This window comes from Glandiceps talaboti, chromosome 22, assembly GCF_964340395.1.
Source record: "Glandiceps talaboti chromosome 22, keGlaTala1.1, whole genome shotgun sequence".
Lineage (NCBI taxonomy): Eukaryota > Metazoa > Hemichordata > Enteropneusta > Spengelidae > Glandiceps > Glandiceps talaboti.
In genome coordinates, this window is record NC_135570.1 from 16,199,119 (window position 1) to 16,219,634 (window position 20,516).

General features: G+C 35.4%; 1 protein-coding gene across 1 annotated transcript in view; it reads right to left on the reverse strand.

Annotated features, from left to right (window-relative positions):
• LOC144452111 (ATP-binding cassette sub-family C member 5-like) overlaps positions 1 to 20,516 on the reverse strand; it is a 32,594-nt gene that overhangs the window by 9,258 nt on the left and 2,820 nt on the right. Inside the window, exons 2-20 of the mRNA XM_078143128.1 lie at positions 19,323 to 19,470; positions 18,856 to 19,086; positions 17,032 to 17,205; positions 15,423 to 15,570; positions 12,263 to 12,411; positions 11,797 to 11,904; positions 10,368 to 10,601; positions 9,442 to 9,711; positions 8,852 to 9,055; positions 8,177 to 8,576; positions 7,639 to 7,826; positions 6,747 to 6,896; positions 5,571 to 5,700; positions 4,970 to 5,252; positions 3,891 to 4,077; positions 3,307 to 3,396; positions 2,990 to 3,179; positions 2,176 to 2,335; positions 1,715 to 1,793 (exon numbers count right to left, since the gene is read on the reverse strand). Of these exons, the coding sequence (XP_077999254.1) occupies positions 1,715 to 1,793; positions 2,176 to 2,335; positions 2,990 to 3,179; positions 3,307 to 3,396; positions 3,891 to 4,077; positions 4,970 to 5,252; positions 5,571 to 5,700; positions 6,747 to 6,896; positions 7,639 to 7,826; positions 8,177 to 8,576; positions 8,852 to 9,055; positions 9,442 to 9,711; positions 10,368 to 10,601; positions 11,797 to 11,904; positions 12,263 to 12,411; positions 15,423 to 15,570; positions 17,032 to 17,205; positions 18,856 to 19,086; positions 19,323 to 19,470 (3,523 nt within the window). The remainder of the gene's footprint in view (positions 1 to 1,714; positions 1,794 to 2,175; positions 2,336 to 2,989; positions 3,180 to 3,306; positions 3,397 to 3,890; positions 4,078 to 4,969; positions 5,253 to 5,570; positions 5,701 to 6,746; positions 6,897 to 7,638; positions 7,827 to 8,176; positions 8,577 to 8,851; positions 9,056 to 9,441; positions 9,712 to 10,367; positions 10,602 to 11,796; positions 11,905 to 12,262; positions 12,412 to 15,422; positions 15,571 to 17,031; positions 17,206 to 18,855; positions 19,087 to 19,322; positions 19,471 to 20,516) is intronic.

The following is a 20,516-nucleotide window of genomic DNA, read 5'->3' on the forward strand; positions in this document are numbered from 1 at the left end:
TTGGATCTAGACAGCAGGATTTAGACGATGATTGGATCTAGACAGCAGGATTTAGACGATGATTGGATCTAGACAGCAGGATTTAGATGGTGATTGGATCTAGACAGCAGGATTTAGACGGTGATTGGATATAGACAACAGGATTTAGACGGTGATTGGATCTAGACAGCAGGATTTAGACGATGATTGGATCTAGACAGCAGGATTTAGATGGTGATTGGATCTAGACAGCAGGATTTAGATGGTGATTGGATCTAGACAACAGGATTTAGACGGTGATTGGATCTAGACAACAGGATTTAGACGGTGATTGGATCTAGACAGCAGGATTTAGACGATGATTGGATCTAGACAGCAGGATTTAGATGGTGATTGGATCTAGACAACAGGATTTAGACGGTGATTGGATCTAGACAGCAGGATTTAGATGGTGATTGGATCTAGACAACAGGATTTAGACGATGATTGGATCTAGACAGCAGGATTTAGACGGTGATTGGATCTAGACAGCAGGATTTAGATGGTGATTGGATCTAGACAACAGGATTTAGACGATGATTGGATCTAGACAGCAGGATTTAGACGGTGATTGGATCTAGACAGCAGGATTTAGACGGTGATTGGATCTAGACAACAGGATTTAGACGGTGATTGGATCTAGACAACAGGATTTAGACGGTGATTGGATCTAGACAGCAGGATTTAGACGGTGATTGGATCTAGACAGCAGGATTTAGATGGTGATTGCATCTAGACAGCAGGATTTAAATGGTGATTGGATCTAGACAACAGGATTAAATTGGTGATTGGATCTAGTCAGCAGGATTTAGATGGTGATTGGATCTAGACAGCAGGATTTAGATGGTGATTGGATCTAGACAGCAGGATTTAGACGGTGATTTAGAGATGATTCTGGATATTTGATCAACACTGGCAGCTTGAAATTTATCGAATGTTGAATTGATCTTCATAACCATGTCAATGTTAGGAAGTTCTGCTTGACTCAAGTTTGAATGTATATTCTTGATCTTGCTGATAAGATAAACAGTAAATTGTTCGGCAAGGGCAGTCGTGAGTAGGTAGACTATTCTGAGGTGAAGTGCCTGAGAGTAAGCTAAAAATCCTCAATAATGATCTTTGGTCATTAGCAGATGTTGCTTGCCTGCTGTTATAGCCATGATCGTGGTGCTACACTAACGCGAAAAACAGACAATGCATGGTTGCTTAACCACATGACTGATTGAAAGTTTTTTTCATTTAAATCATAGGAGGGGATTCGTCCAAGATCTTTGGTCTGATACACTCATTCCTTAGGTGGGATGTAACTGGCATTTCAACCAATTGGTTCATGAATAAGAGGCATTGTGTACGCTTTACAATTTAAAGATGGCAGCCATAACGTGACTAATCAAAGACTTAAAAATATCCAGTCGACAGATTATTCAAGGTTAAGTTAGATCTATTCAATCCTCCATGAGTAGAAGATGAGTTTATCCGTTTTTCATCATAAATACGTGTGTAAATTACTAGTACCCATGAACATTCATGGCTGTTCAGTTACCAGTATAAATTCTTGCCATATTGTTATTGTCATAAGGTTTTTCGGTAGAACTGATGTGGCAGTTTTACTTTTAGATGTCGTGTTCACAGACACACAGACATAAACACACAAACAAAACTATAAAATAATCTCTCATGGAAGCTGAAAACTCACTGTATTTTTTAAGAAACATTTCTCGAGTGCAGTCCATATTTCTGAATCTGAGTACTGGTCAAAAGGATCCAAATTATATCTATAAATGGGAAATAGAGAAGTTATAACATGTTTTATTTTTCATTCTAAATAACATCTTTAGCCTGGGTTAATGTGATATTTCCGACATGCCGACCACAAATGAAATGTCAAGAAACTAATAATTCACATTAAAGTGCTTTAAATCGCTGTACATCATTTCAGAGTGTGGGGTATCAGACACGTGTAACTCTCTATTTGAAGGATTGAGAGACCTATTTTGGAAAAGACCTGTTCAGCAAAGAATCAATAACTAATATAAAGAGAACCCAACCGGAAATACTGATAGGAGGACTATTTTGCACTAGCTGTTGTATTTCAGGTTTGCTTCATAAAATTACTTAATACAAGATAAGTTAACTGTAAGTGTTAAATACATATACCTGATACTTCCAACAAACAATACTGGATCCTGAGGAATGACAGACAATCTTGACCTTAAGTCTTGTAATCCTATGGTACTGATGTCGATATCATCTATGTAGATTGATCCTGACATTGCCTCCACAAGACGAAATAGACTCACACCAATAGATGACTTCCCTTATAACAAATCAATTTTGGGGTGTTCGAATGTATTGACAAATACATTTACATTGATAAACATGCAGAATCATTAGATAAGGAAGAAGTATTCATAAAGGAATGAGAGTAGGACAGACAGACAGACAGACAGACAGACAGACAGACAGGCAGGCAGGCAGGCAGGCAGACAGACAGACAGACAGACAGACAGACAGACACAGACAGACAGACACAGACAGACAGACGAGTTGAGTTTGCTGTCATGGGGTTCCGTTGATTTAAATATCAATACACAAAACTATATATGACACAAATATTAACAACAAACATTTCAATTATAAAAAAAAACCGTTTTAACATCAAAAAAGTACATCTTGATATGTTACATGTTATTAAAACAATGTTTGACATCAATTGAATGTGTTTTCATGAATTTAATGTTTAATGTTTAATGTTTAATGTTTAATGTTTAAAATATTTTTTATTACCTTTCAAGCAAGATGAAAATCGCAATTATATGAAAAGTACTATTCAGTGATATGTCTGCAACTTATTTCTGAAAGTTTGTTTTGAATGGTTGAAGGTTTGAAGATTATGACGAAATATGGAGTATATTGTATGTGGTTTATTTTATGATTTTCACTACAGTCAGTATAAACGAGTCTTTCATACCTGCACCAGTCCTTCCCACAATTCCAATCTTCTCCATGGATTCCACTTTAAAATTTACACCTCTAAGAACCATGGGAAGATTGTTTCTGTAACTCATTTTTAAATTCTTGACTTGAAGTTTTCCTTTTTGTGGCCAGTGTTCTGGTGGTCTTTGGTCAAGCAATATTGGAGAAGCTTCTGGTTTTAAGTTCTGAGATAACAAATATGATATGAAATAGAAGGAGTAGTTATCTACTATTACTATAGGTTAATCATCCAATGAGATGAGGAGTCTTTACAACGAGAAATCAAAAGTAATTTGGTTCGGAATGTCGTACCTGTATATAATAATTGATTCTTTCCACCGATGTAAATCTGGCTTGAACATCTATAGTTAGTCGGACTGCATACTGAAAGAAGCCTACAAACTAAAACAAAGAAATGTAATAAATATGTATTCCTTCTATGGCTTATTGCACGGAAGTTGTAAATTGGCCTAATCAGTTAGCTTCAATACCAAAGAATTGAGACGTGCGATTTCCATAATATGAATGACTTTGACATTTGACCTTTGAGGTCAAGGTTAATTTGCATGTTGCAAAAAGAATGAGCGGCCATAAAGTTTGGATAGTTTGCCATACATAGTTTGTGATCAGAGCTTTTGATATTTAGCTAAGATTACGAGAATGCCTGAAGTAAATATATGTATGTCATTGAATGAAAAATACTCAACGAACATGGAAGTGGACATGAGCACACAAGCATAATACACATTTAGATTCTCCGGGAAGTGTAACTTAGGGCAAAACAAGTGTGAAGGCAATATGTAGTAAGATAGCTAGCAAGTATATCTTTATTGTCTTCAGAACTGCATATCTCTATTTAATAACACTGCGGAAATGCCCAAAATTATTAAACTTACACTTATCGCGTATGATAAGGCTATTCCAGCATATGAAGGCGGAATTTGTCCATGTGTTGATATTGTCAATATTGCTGTGAAAAATGCAGTACATATGGCTATGATATCTAAACGTATACCGACCCAACGACTACATAACGAGAATGTGTAGAAGGTCACTGTATTAGTGTCTAAAAGATCATTAAATCTGCAAGATACAAGTATATTTAAAAAGTAAGAATATAACAACCACACATTTAGCATACTGAATTCTCATTTGGCTTATATTCTGTCATAACTTCTTTGGTTGCAAACAACAACATATGCAATTATCATCTAAACCAATATCTCACCATTGTGCAAGGTTTGTTGAGTGCATTATACTATGAAGTTATTTAGAAGGATCACTGGTGGGCTTGCAAACACCAAATCACAAGTATATTTTTTTATAATTTTGGAACATAACTTTTCATAAACTTTTTGTTGTGAAATCACAAAACAAACATATATCAGATTTAAACTGAATGCCTCCCCTAAGAGCAAAGACTTTAGATTTTCATTCCTACACACAATTATTATTGGAATGCAACAGCACATATATGCGATCAGTTATGTTTGAAATATATACCAAATTTAATTGAATTTGAAAAGTAAATTTTAAAAATATAGATATATGACTATATACAACTAAAAGCTAAACATAATCGATTCTAGGCACTACTATAAAGAATATGTGCACGAAAGTTTGTTTCAATTGAGCCAGCCGTTTTTAAGAAAAAGATGACACAGGCAGGCAGGCAGACAGACAGACAGACAGACAGACAGACATAGACAGACACAGACTTTTCATTCCTAATATATAACCTTCCGTACGGAAGGTAAACATGAGCAATTCAAATACCTACCTATGCACGTATCTAAAATTGCTCGTTACACTGTCACCAAGGGGCCTGCGTGATGAATGCTCATGGTTTACTTTCATTTTTTAGTCAATACATGTATTGTACTCGATCTCGTCGCATATGGTGCTTGATGGACAGACTTTGCAATAATAGTATTCAGTTTGTTTACACCATGACATATTGATTGGAAATACTCACTTTTGTTCGAAATAATTTTGTTTGCTAAATGCTTGGATAACAGGTAGACCCTGCACTGTGGCTGTGATGTGTGATATCCATGGAGATCGACTGATGTTTTCAAGTCTCTTACAATCACGTACAGCATGGTGGAAGTACTTGTAGCAAAGGATGAAGAGAATAGCAAATGGTATACAAGCCAACAAGAACCAAGGGAAGACAATGATTATAGACAAGCAGTTGAAGAATATAATTGCCATATAGTCGAACATATTTTGCATCAATACACGTAACTGTACATCTACTGCAAGAGAAGGAAATGTAGGACGTTATGGTAAGTAATCTGGTAGACAATGGGACAATGCTGATTCATTTGTCTGGATTTTGCTTGTCATCTCATATAAAATGAGAACTCCTCTTTAACAACACATGTATCTTCATTCAATGTTATAAGACATTGGAAGTCTGGTGAAACCATTGAATTCATTTGAACCACACAATTGGGAATTAAGGACATCCACTATATCTGACGTAGCACTCGGAATCTACCAACTTAGATATCTATAACAATTTATCTACATGTCAACAATGTTTTCTACTGCCTTTGTTATTATATTCTCACCTTGATCTTGATCTTGAGAGAATCTATTCAAAATTCTACCTGATGGAGTTGTGTCAAAGAAACTCATTGGACTGTGAAACACTTGCAGGAAAACTTTGTCATGAAGTTTACTTGATGCCTGCAAAGAAACCTAAAGAAATTTGAAAACAGATAAAAAAATGTTAAGTGGCATGCAGCAGAAATTGATATCTAAATGTTGAAATAATGTTAACAACTGGCTTCGCATGCAATTTGCATAATTTCTTGTAGCCCAAACATTCTACAGTCAGGAAGGCCCCTGGAGTTCAGTTGTTGCTGGAGGTGTGGTATTTTGTAGCTTGGAGTAATTGTGTATAACATCACTTGCCCATTGCGACACCCATTCTTGTCTGTCTGTCTGTCTGTCTGTCTGTCTGTCTGTCTGTCTGTCTGTCTGTCTGTCTGTCTGTCTGTCTGTCTGTCTGTCTGTCTGTCTGTCTGTCCGTCCGTCCGTCCGTCCGTCCGTCCGTCCGTCCGTCCGTCCGTCTGTCTGTCTGTCTGAATGACTTAAACTCAAGTCTGACCGAAATTGATATCTAAATATTGAAATAATGTTAACAACTGGCTTCACATGCAATTTGCATAATGTCGTGTAGCCCAAACATATTAGAGTCAGGAAGGCCCCTGGAGTTCAGTTGTTGCTGGAGGTTTGGTCTTTGTAGCTTGGAGTAATTGGAGTAATAACTTGCCCACTGCGACACCCATTCTTGTTGTTATCTTAGCAATATACACCATCACTTTTGGTGTTGTAATAGGTCTGGTCTTGATTCCTGGGTATAATTTTGTTGATGCATTGGGCATAGCGTTATAGCTACTAGGCAAAAGTCACATCTGTAAAGACCTATTTTGCATACTAATGAAGTGATCATCTCAATTTGAACAATACTTACAATACTTGAATTATCATTTCGCTTTGAAAAATCTCACAACCGCTTGGTGAGTTTTAAGTTTATAGAAAGACAGACAGACAGACAGACAGACAGACAGCCAGACAGACAGACAGACAGACTGACAGACAAGGGCTTACCATACCTATACTATAGTACTACAGGAGTATAGTTCAGTTGTGCTAAAACACATTCACACAGGCCAATGATCATGTCGCCATATTCAGGCCTGCATTTTAGTTGTCACTTATTCTCCAGTCATGGTACTCACCGCAACATAGAATAAACATTTGAGAACTGTGAAAACGAGGACAGCAGCCAAAATACCAACATATACAGTCACAAAGTAAGACACATCTGTGTTCTCAGCAAGATTAACACTGACCAATGTTTCTGTATAATTAGTTGTTGAATTTGTAATCTGAAAAACGAGAACACACAATTGTTAAAAATCATGAATCAGCAATATCCAGACCATGCTGCTTGCTGAAATATTGGCTTTTTATTTTTAATTCTTTAGTTATTTAGTTAGTTATGTGTAGTTTTTATCATAAATTTTTATAAATTTGTATTCTTATTTTTTCATGAATATAATTCAACTTGATGAAATGTACCGTAATGCTTAAAATATGACCGAATCATATGCCCTTCAAAGCCTCCCTATTAATCATTTATATATATATATATATATATATATATATATATATATATATATATATATATATATATATATATATATATATATATATATATATATATATATATAACTCGGTGAGTATCAATCTGCTAACACAGTGCTCTATACCGCAGTGGCAGAGCGTAATAGTTATATATATATATATATATATATATATATATATATATATATATATATATATATATATATATATATATATATATATATATATACATACAGGTATGTACATATTCATTATACAGCTATGTACAAATTCAAAACAATCATTGAGAGTTAATCAGACAACATAATGTTGTGCTTACTGCACTCACTATATTATGATGACTATTGCATACATTGCTATCGAACAAATTAACTTGTTATAATCACATTAATGTCTTATATATCTTGGGGTAGGCATAACTATACTCGTGATAAGATATTTTTGTAGGTAATCTACAGATGTAGTGTTCAATTTCTTCCTTACCTGCAGAGTACCCTGAGTAATCCAATATCCCAACCACCAACTCGTTGCAGTAATGCATCCACCACTTGCTAGAAATAGGAATAACACTACAAAAGCAATACCATAACCTCCAGCTTCATTAATGTAACAATGATATGTCTTCCAGCTGACATCTCCTTCTCTCTTTTCTTCCTCAGTCATTAATCTCCCTTTAAACAGAATTATCATATATGAAATTAAATTTTTTGACTGATCTTTTTAAGGACTAACATTGATGAACTAAATATGGTATCTCAAGGGTTAAGATATTCCATTGATGTACTGTTAAGTAAGTTCTAGGCCCAATCATTTGTAAGCGTAGTGTAGTATCTGTCTATCTGCCTATTTGTTTGTTTGTTTGTTTGTTTGTTTGTTTGTTTGTTTGTTTGTCTGTCTGTCTGTCTGTCTGTCTGACTGTCTGAAATAATGTGTACAAATACTTATACTGATCTGAAACTTCGATATAATATATTATCTAGATAAATTATTTATGTACAGATTGAAAAATGACAAATCTCACCATCAACGGTTCCGTGAGTGTTGATCACTGCATTGTGGTCTTCATTTACGATACTCGCTCTGCTTTCTAAAGAGATTGCACTGTTGTATTTCTCTCTATACTGGTTATCGAGATCACTCATACTTCTGGTGACATTTTCATTACTATTGCCAAGGTCAATTGGTGTATGAACTAGGCTGTTTTTGCACACTGAGGACTCTGGATGACTATACATGTTGAGACTCTCATCACAATCCTTCTGTGAGCAAATGTCATCACTGTTGTCAAATATTTCATCACCATGGAAGGTTTCAATCAAAGTAGCATACTGTCCACCTGACTTCATCAACTCATTGTGATGGCCATTTTCTACAATTCTTCCATCTTTCATCACAAGGATACGATCACAACCACTGAGATACTGGAAATATAAAACATAAAACATTCTTATAAAAGTCTTAACTGAGCCAAGAAAAAAGAAGGTAACGACAGGGCTCCCATTAATTCATGTTTCTAGAAGCTTGACTGTAATCTAGTAAGGTACTGTGTCTGGGCTGCCCTGTAAAAACCTGGGGTTGTTGTTGTTGTTGGATAATGTTTGTTTGTTTGTTTGTTTCAAAGTGTGATATTTACAATCACAAACAAAATTATACCAGTTTTTTGTTAATCAAACACGAAACCCTCACAGCGTCTTACCTGTAACTGATGTGTTATAAACAACACACTTTTCCCAGAAAGGCCACCTTTGATATAGATATCAAAGATATGTCTTCCAACACGTGTATCCACAGCACTCAAAGGATCATCTAAGAGGTAAATGTCACGATTGGCATAAAGGGCTCTGGCAAGACTAACTCTCTGCTTCTGCCCACCACTGAGGTTGATGCCTCTCTCTCCAATCTGTAGTTCATTAATTGAATATATTAATATTGAATATGTATACTGGTGATACAAATTGTATCATACAACCTATTCTATGGAGTATGACGATGCAAAATGTATCCACCAAGCCATCCATGAGTGCGTGTGTGTGTGTGTGTGTGTGTGTGTGTGTGTGTATATATATATATATATATATATATATATATATATATATATATATATATATATATATATATATATATATATATATATATATATATATATATTATATTTGGGTGTATGTATTTATTTTATTAGTCATCCTGTTTATTTATTTATTTTAGGCATTGATTCCTTTCATTTCGTTTCTTTACTTTTTTATGAATTGATACCTTAATTAAATGTGTGTACAATAAACTACACACCTCTGTTTCATCACCGGAAGGTAGTTTATCTATATCTTCATGTAGACATGTAGCAAACACAGCGTCTTCGTACATCTTTTTGTCATAACAATTTCCAAATAAGATATTTTCCTTCAAAGTAGTGTTGGTGATCCATGCCTGTTGTGATACATAGGCTATAGAACCATCAATGGCGACTTCACCTGATATCAATTGTGTCTGAGCCAATATGGCTGAAATCAGGGATGACTTGCCACTGCCAACACTACCACAAATTCCAATTAATTGACCCTAAGTGAAAAAAATATAACGTTACTTATTATATTTCGTAAATAGTTTCGTAAATTTATCAATTACAATAAAAAAATGAATACCCAATTCTCGTCCATATGGCCACTTTCAATTATAATGCACTTTCACATGATTTTGGGTACATCAAAGAATGCTCCCACACTAATTTCCATGCAAGTGTGCAATAATGTTTTTTTGTATTGCACTGCACTGCAAATACTATGCGTGCTGATGTAATTTATCACAGATAAAATTGCTGATTTACTTGGTCGTTTCTACAATTTGCAGAATTATGATACAGAAGCTAAAACTACTCAATCATTAACAACACAATGACCACACAAATAAAAACTATTACGATAAGCTTGGTGCTAAAATGTTAATTGAGTAATTTATTGCGCAAGTACGGGAATTGGGCCAACAGGCTGTCAATCATCAAGGGGCGGGGGGAGCAACTAGCACTTAACATAAATGACCCCGGTAATGGCAAGAGGCCGCGATGCATTTTTACAGCATTGATACGTTTGTCGAATGCCAAAGCGATTATTTCAATGACGCTAACAATGTAATAAATGTGAACATAATTACACCAGAACACTGTCCATAAGGCTATTATGTAGCTTTGCATATCACACGATATCACTTCTTATGATTACCTTTTTCAGCCTTAAATTGATATCAAAGAGAATTGGAACACCGTTACTAATTTCACTGTCTTCCTCAACTCTCTCTGTCATCATCCTTTCTTCTTCCATCGATTTCTTCTCCTCTTTTTTATGTTCCTTCTCCTGTTTATCCCATGCAAAGGTAGCCATGGTGATTTCTACTGCTACATCATCATCGAATGGCTTACTTTCATAAAGCTGCAATTCCTCCATTAATAGAAGATTCTGTATGAGAAATTCATACTACGTATCAGGCAGTTCCTTAAACTTATGAATATCATTTGAACAATCTGTATATACAAATACCCCATGCTTGTGGGTTGCATTAGGCAAACACAAAAAAACCTGAATATTTGTTTGACAGGAATTCAGAAAATAGGATTTTATTTTACTTTACATTTTACCTACAGTAAGGGGAGGTTATGTTATGCGTCAGTCTGTCTGTCTGTCTGTCTGTCTGTCTGTCTGTATGTCTGTATGTCTGTCTGCCTGTCTGTCTGTCTGCCTGCCTGCCTGCCTGTCAGCATGCATGTATGTATGTATGTATGTATGTATGTATGTATGTATGTATGTATGTATGTATGTATGTATGTCTGTATGTATGTATGTATGTATGTATGTCTGTATGTATGTATGTATGTATGTATGTATGTATGTATGTATGTATGTATGTATGTATGTACGAGATAGTTACGATTCTTGTGTCCGGTCAGATGGAGATGTTCCACACAGTGATCACCAAGACAACGTACAGTCTCTCACCCATCACTTCTCTTATACACATGCATAATGGTTACACAGGAGTAAATATTGCTCGGTTCATATGTTTGTAGATCAACATAAACAACACATATAGTAAATAGTTTCAAACTCGTAGAATAGAGTGCTCGATGCTTGGGTAAGCAGGGCGGGAATAATCAAAGTAATGTTCGACCACTGCCTAACTGAAAAACTTTGCATCCTCAATGCCGACAAACAAACACTTCTCAACAAAAAATCTGAACTCATCTCAAAGTGCCGACACGAAAACAAGTTCTACATAGCGAACTTCAAAAGTAACATCACCTGACAAATCTGAGGACCCCTTGTATGCATAGAAACAATACACAATTAACTTTCAATAAATTCTTTCACACCTTACACATATAAACACAGTAACACAACGAGTGGCTGCCAGTTGTCTGATGATCGCTTTGAGCGTGAAACTCGGAGTAACAACTAAGCACCTCAAGTTCCAACCAACATTATTTTGATTATATATATATATATATATATATATATATATATATATATATATATATATATATATTGTTCCAGAAAATGCTAAATTAATTCACACATACACACACATGCGCGCCGTAAAAATACACAGATTGTTTTATTTGTATTTTAAATGTTTTGCTAAATCAAGTATACTTACTTTGAGGCGATCAGCAGCAACAAAACTTTCAGCTAATTTTTTAATAACAACTGGTAACAATAATAACACGATCCTTGTCATTCCAAACAGAGCAATCACAGTATATGCCTAATAACAAATACAAGAAACCTAATTATTGCACATATCCTCGAATGCTATTTTTGTCACAGGAGGCCAACATCAAAACAAATGTAAACATTTTCCTTCTTTAAAACAATTTATAAATGTATTTATAATCACATGATCTATAGAGATCTATAGGGTCTTAGTTTATTATGTAATATTATCATACTTATCATAATTATCATACTCTTGTGAGACAAACTAAGAGCATTTGTATCCACTAGTATATAGTTAGTTTTGAATCACAAAAATAGCGTGCGTCACCCGTTTGGGACTAAAACTATGAGTTGCTTTCACTGAAAAGACCACAAAGTAGTGTTGTGTTTATCAATTTTGTACTTGCCATGGCTGGAGTGAGGTCATTTCCCATGTAAATGTAGATACTAAATGTTAAAATAACTGCTCCAACTTGAAACAACGGATTCCAAGATTCATTTACGCTTTGAATGACACCTGCTTTTTGCAATAATTTTTTCTCTTTTTTTCTTATACCTACAAAACAAAACATGGTCAAATCGTGTAGATAATATGTAACTTTACATTAAAAATGCTATGATGGTAGAGATCTACCAAAATACACGAGTTTAAACCAATATGCCATTGTTACTTTGTGAACAATTTCTCAAGGACACAGTGCATGTAGCATTGAAGCCAATTGTTCCAGAAAATGCTAAATTAATTCACACATACACACACATGCGCGCCGTAAAAATACACAGATTAATACGATACCTGTGCACAGACATTTTAAACCCAAGTTACACTAGTGATGTATCATCAAGGAACACACTGCACAACACATCTGCTATGTGGAGTAGGTACAGACACAAGCTCAGGATCGGAGGACTATGCAGCATAGCCTCAAAACCAACTCCCTACACCAATTTCCACTTCCGGTCGAATGTTTCGAGACTATGCTGCGATCGGTGCCATATTGGATTTATCACATAAACATCCGCATTTTTTCTGTTGTACGATAATCTACAACATACTTATACAATTTCAGAAGAATAAATAGTAGCTCGCATAGCGGCTCAATGACTTGAACGCATGTGCGTCCTATATACTATGAGGTGGTTTTACCCAAGGATGCATTGCGGCGCAACGACTATGCATGCGCGTTCTATATTCTATACGCATTCTCCAAGCAGAGGGCGGTATCTACAATATCATCGAGAGGCAGCCAGTTACAAAGGAATCTACCCTGCACAAGCTTATGGGCTTTGTCTAGTTATGATATCATTGATATAATATAATGACTGGGGTTCATTTACTATCTCTGCAATTAGTAAACTTCAGGCTGCTCAAGAAGTAGTACCACATATATATACATTATGAAGTGACACCTCAAAATTTAGAAAATGGCGGCGAAGCAGTTTTGATGAATAGTGAGTTTCAGTCAATTTTTTTTCTGTCAAAATTTTGAGTAAAAGGATGCCTAATCAATCATGTAATAAATTAGAGATAGTGAAAATGAACCAGGTTAATTACTAGCTTAGTTGTATGCAAACAAACTTTACATAGCAGACTTTTTCTGAGTCTATTGCTTTTATCAAATAAATATCTGCACTGGCCCCTGTTTTTATTGGTTCACTTAGTCTGTTTCACTTTTGTCATTGTGGGGTGACGGGAAAGGATGATGTCTTTCAGATAAATAAATATCCACACTTACATAGCTACAACTTATTTAGTGCTGACACTGACTAGGCAAGTTTGAAATAAATATACAAATAGAAAAAAATAAACACATGGTTTAGAAAATATTTGTTACTCTACCGTACTTCATTCAGAAAGAAAAGAACGACTTTCTTATTATTATATGATTATGATAATCAGAAATTGATGAGTGTCAGACAGTAATTAATCTGCAAAATAATAACTGCACTGTTTGAGGTAATCTGAAACGAATGTCTATTTTTAAAGTTTAGTACGTGTTTGTTCCTTTCACTGTGCAATGTTCAAAAGATAGAAATGGAATTTTAAAAAATGGTTCGTTACAATAGAGTTACTATGTTGTGGTGCGAAATGTATGATTAATTGATGGCGACCGTTATTTCAGAAAATGTGCTTTTTGAGTTTTGCGATAATAACAGTGATAACGAACATAACGACCGAAAATTACAGTTCCGACATTCAAGTGGTTTTTTTTTCATCTTCCTCAGTTTGCCTTCGCCTCAATTCCCCGGGGTGGTACTAGTGGCCAGCTCTGGTAGGGGTGTATGACCAGTGCCGGAAACCCCAGGCCCCATTTTAGACCCACTTTCCAAAATCAATACCTCATTTTAGACCATTTCATTTAAAAGACGAAAGTTTAGACCTAAATGCATTTTCTTTAGGAAGCAACATTTTGGGGCAATTGATGACACATTTATGATTTTGTAAAGGACAATGGAACACATTTTAGACCAAAGGGGTAGCAAACGCAGCAGAAAGGGCAGCACATATAATTATACTCAAATAAGGGGAGTAGCCCCAACCCCTCAATACACTACACGTCACTTCAAATATGTATACACCGTGCACCGCCGCCTTATTTCTTGATACATTATATTCTATAAGTGGAATGAGGCAATTGACCTCTCATGTATCCTAATACTATGAATTGGGGAATTGTGTTGCTTCTACTTTTTGCATTTATTTGTATTGATGGAATGAAATTGTGATTGGTATGGAACACCACTAAAGATAAATCAAACCATTTTTTCTCATCATACCTTCTAAAACAAACTTGTTGTTCGCGAATATCAGTCATAGCGATACAACGGTGAATCATGTTCAGATCCGACTGTTTATCTCGGCCATTCAGTTGAATTTATTAATATTGTAAATGTACAACAAACAGTATTGCTATGAGGGGTGCAAATTAACTGGGAAATAAAACCAGTGTACGAAACAAATACATACCCATCTTTATAGAAACGGGGCGGCTATGATGTAAAATCCTAATCAACATCCATTCGCCATGTGGTTTCTCAGACTTCAGCCAACTTCGATAAAATTTGGTGAATTGGCACTGCCCGAACTAAAATAAATTGTCTCGATGTGGCTACTGTGACACAGCATCTTTGCCTCGGTGGCAGTGGAACAATAAAGAACTCTCAAATTATGAATAGTATTTTTCAGCGATCGCTACGTTTTTCCTATGACAACAAAACGTGCAAAACTTTCGAATTTGTCGTAGTAGCAACAGTAACTAAGGGGGGGGCGTGGCATCGAACGAAGTTGAAGTTCCATCGCAAGCAGCCAATCAGAAATCAAATATGGCTCCCACTGGTGGCAGTGATAGATTATGGGATATCGCTGCTTAGGAGTATGGTACAGAAAGACGTGATATTTTTATATAATACTGGTGTCAGATTCTCGCAGTGTTATATAGACGCGACTTCCTAGCGTTCTGTAAAGATCTTATTTTGATATGTGAAACAAGATGCCAGGTGTGTTGCTTAATACATTGTCAGTAGAACATTGCACATGTTCACATAAAATTATATCAGAGAACAAACCTGTTATTTTGCTGGCAAATGGTTTTTCCCATGCATACATCTTTATTAGCTTGACACAGGTGATCATTTCATTGATCATACGAACTCTCTTGTCTGTTATTTTAATCGTCCTTATTCTGAAATACGTCACAAACTTGGATGAAATGACCTGAAAGAGTGACACATTTATTTCAAATACATTAGAAAACATAAAATAGAAATCATAACAAAATGGTGTCAACGACAGCAAGGAGCGCTAACATTAACACCTGCAAATAACGCAGTCAAGTATAATCCATACATAATGTTGGGATAAATTCCCTGTTATGACATACATAACCAGATTTAAACTGAATGCCTACGGTAATTAGGGCAAAATGATAGATTTTTGGACCTATGTACATTGTTGGAATACTTAATTCCACCAGATTTAAACTGAATACCTCCCGCAAGGGCAAAACCGTAAACTTTTGGGCATACACACATTGTTAGAATGCAAAATGCTGCACTATAGCCATTATACATGCTGAACCACTTAATTGGAAAAATAATGATGAAATTGTATGAAGTTTGAAGCCTACATAATTATCATATTGCCTAATTATCAAAGAAACATTAATTATGCAAATTAACCATTTAGTTTATAAGTTACATTATCATGCTTTAAATGCTACATGCATGTCTTTACCATACTAAATACATGTACTAAATTATCTGACATTTAAAACGTTGCATTATATTGCCCAATTATCAAAATGAATTTGAAGTATGCATATGCACTTTGTCATGTTATCGTATGTACCAAATTATATTGAATTTGAGGTATGCATTCTAAAGATATAGGCTAATTACTAAAACCCATTAATTATGCAAATAACTAATATCATTGGATGTTTACCAGAATCTAATTAGTTGTTGCCATTAGTAAATGGAAGATGTGTAGCAAGTTTCATCAGAATCGATGTTGTAGTTTTTGAGATATCGTGTCCACAGACACAGACACACACACAGACACACACACACACACACACAGACTGACAAAAGCATAACATTACTCTCCTTTACGGCACATAAAAATCAGCACTTGATGCCCTTGAGTAACACCAGATAGCAAAATTGTCTCGTATCTCATCAAGCACACACACATTTAGACTGGTACCAATCCCTTGCGAGATTGTGTTTGTCAAATAATCTTTAAATGTTTTAAATCTTATTCATTTCAAATTTTAGGAACATGTGGTCATAGGCCCCTATCATATTTTTTTAATAGCCTCCCAAGGGTCTTAAGGGTTGCAAAATATCTGACCACATTTAACGTCCCAAAATATGAATCGAATAACAAAATCAAAACATTTAAAGATTATAAGACAAAATATCTACCAAGGGGCTGGTACCAGTCTCTGTCAGTCTCGAGGTCTTGCCCATTGATTACAACACACACACACACACACACACACACACACACACACACACACACACACACACACACACACACACGTCACATCTGATTATAAAACATACAGCAACATATTAACTATGGAAGGGATTCTTTCATCAACAGCAAGTTTTGTATATTTTAAATATACTTCCTTTAAAAAAGCACTACACAAGATGAAAGATTATTTAATACCTGTAATGGATAGGATACCAAAAATAAAGTACTGCCAGCCAAAGCCGCAGGTCCAAGGATATAAGTAGCACAAGAAATACTTAACAGTGTCAAGACAAATCCGCCAATAAGGAGAGTAACCATCATACACGTTTCGAAGAGGCGCATACTATCATTTGTCGACAGATTAACGATCTGAAAAGAAAATAGAGTAAGACAAATTAAATTCTGGACTTCATCACCTTGTCAGTCTCCTTGAATGGACACTATACAGTATAAAGCCAAGATGTGATTGCATTACACCAGCCAACATCAATATCGGTTGATTTGCATTGCAAAACAAGTATGACTATGATCAAGTGTTAAAAGTGTAGACTCAAATGAAATATAATATAAAACTGTGCATCTGCTTGGAAAACGAGAGGAAATTATATTCCCAAAGTAGTCCCAACACAGGAAGCTAAGGATCCTTGTTAAAACAAACAAACAAACAAACAAACAAACAAACCAGCAAACAAACTTAATATATGTATATGAAAAACTAACTAGCCAAACAAAATCCGTGATATTGGTGTGGTCTATGTTAGGCATATTTGGATCAATGTTTTGAATGTTTTATTCATTTGAGTACACATAACTGTTATCACCTATGTTATGGACACTCATTTTACTGGTGCTACGACTAGTACTGTATTCGTAGTTGCTAGGGCTTTCAGTACGTTGTATAAACTTACAAAGTGAAATTCCCTCGCTTACGACATAACTTCTTCCCCTTCATAGGAAACTTCACAAGGGCAGTGTTGGGATTTGTGATAGATAGTATTTTGGTTTATTTTGTCCATAGTCGTAATTGATCTAATACTGAATGAAAGAACACTACTAATGTAATGTGACGGCGGGCCCTTGCAGTTCTATGTCTTATAATGATATCTGATATCTGTGTACTTCAACAAATAGTGACAGCACTGACACGAATGATGTGAAAGTGAAACAGAAAAATGGAAACGAATTTCGAAAATCTGTGTTTTTGTTAAACCGTAGTTCTGTTACTGTACCAGTGGATATGCTGGGACACGGTGTTACTTTCAGTCATGAACATGATAGTGCTGATCAATCATGATCAATTGTCTTAAAATGACATCTGCGCAAAAATGGGGTTCAGCACATTTATATACTTGTAAGGCATAATTATGTCAATATGTGTTGACCGACATCTTCAACTAGAAACCTTTGGAAATACTCCACATCATGGAACATAAAAATAACACCAACGTATACTCTGTCGTCGTATTTTGACCATTTATACATTTATACATCGGATGGAAATATCTCAACAACATTTCAGACTGATCTACCCAATATTGATTGCACTAATATCTACTTTTTCAACCAAAATTAGCTTGGACAACCCCTCCATGTTTACCTGCAATTTGCTCTGCATTTTCTTTAGATCACGCACGCACGCACGTGCACACAGACACACAGACACACACACACACACACACACACACACACACACACACACACACTTCTCCATGCCTACGGCACTCCTAATCCGCCCAATTTTAATTGCACTAATATCTACTTTTTCAACCAAAATTAGCTTTTGTCATCCCCTACATGTTTACCTGCAATTTGCCCTGCATTTCCTTTAGATACTTTACACCCGCGCACACGCACACGCACACACACACACACACACACACACACACACACACACACACACACACACACACACATACACACACTTCTTCATGCCTGCAACACTGAACTCTATTGAGTTCAACTGCCTTAAAAATCTCTTTACAAATTAAAAATGTTTCTCGAGATTTACAATGTGCATACCTCTCCAACTGTCTTGTCTTGAACATTTCGAAGTTTGAGAATCTTTTTGGAAATTAAGGCTATCATTCCACTTCGAACTCTTATCCCGTATGTAACTCCTGTCATCCATTGCGTATTGGATGCTACAGCTGTAATCGCCTGTGACGTTAATAATGCAACACATAACCATAGTGCATATTGCAAGTTCTTCTCTTCACCCTGGACATATACCAATAAAGCATGTACTATCACCTGAAAACAAAGGAGACATGATTGTGTAAGAGTTTCAAATACAAATCTTCAAATTTGCTTTATTTCAATGTTGAAGTATATATGAAATAAACTTTAGTGGTATTGTATAGGCAAGACTTGATCTTAGGAAATAACAATAGATAAGGCAGGGTAAGGAATTATGAAATTACAAAGTGTCTGCATTATGAAAACACTGGTTTGATTATGATAATTTCATTGTAGGTCAAGGTACTTACTGTACTTATCACACAGAAAACATCATAGCAGAGAAGACACACTAGAGAAAGAAATAGTTGAGTTTTGGAAAATTTTGCAAACACAGTCATCATAGAGGCTTTTTCTTTTCCATTCTTCTGAAGCTCTTTCTTCCACAGCTTGTCCATTCTAGAAGTAAAATAGAAAGGTCAAACATTGTGGCAGTTAAATGCTATCTTGGCCTCAATAGCTATTGGATACATCAAAAGAAGTTTGTATACTTCATCTCTCTTATCAGTGCAACATCATTTAACTAACCAAATTTAATGCCTTCCGTATGGCTAGTCAGAGTTAGACTGAATGCCTTCCGTATGGGTGTCAGATTAAAACTGAATGCCTTCCGTAAGGGTGTCAAATTTAAACTGAATGCCTTCTGTAAGGGTACTCAGATTTAAACTGTATGCCTTCCGTAAGTGTAGCCTTGAGTTTTTTGTTCCTACACAATAATTGCAGGAATGCAAAACAATTGGCTATAATACATGATGCACCCCTCAATTAACAAAAAGGTGTGCCAAACTATAAGAACTTTGTGATATCCATCTAAGTATGAAATGGAACAGGTGTAATGGTTTTTGAAATGAAATTATTCAAATTTGAAGCGATACACATACATACATACATACATACATACATACATACATACATTTACGCATGCATACAGTACAAATATTAGGATTGCTTATTGGTATCATTTGAACATAATGAACTTTTGTTTAGAGAGTGCATTCTTTTGATGGATTCATTGTATTATCTATATCAAATCTGAATAATACATTAAAATTCCAAACTTGGAAAAGAAAGTAGAAAGCTGCATAAACCGGAGTTAAATGCAGCGCTTTCTAGTTTTGCAACAAATCTGAAAATAAAGAGAATTTACCGCACGACATGAGAGTGTTAATATATACAATGGAATCATGGGAAAAGTATTAGTAGAATTACATGTATGTGACGTGACTTGATGCTGTGCGATCAGGTCAAATTAACGCAACTAACAATTTCACGATTCATGCAAAACATTTAGCTCTATATATGTGAGTTTTCGCACCACTTTAGACAAAATGCCCTGACCAGAAACAATTATTCTTTTTTGTGGCCTACAGATCTAATTCCCGAAAATATGCAAATCACTTATTAAAATTAAAGGCTACATCAATAATATTTTAGGTCAGATACGC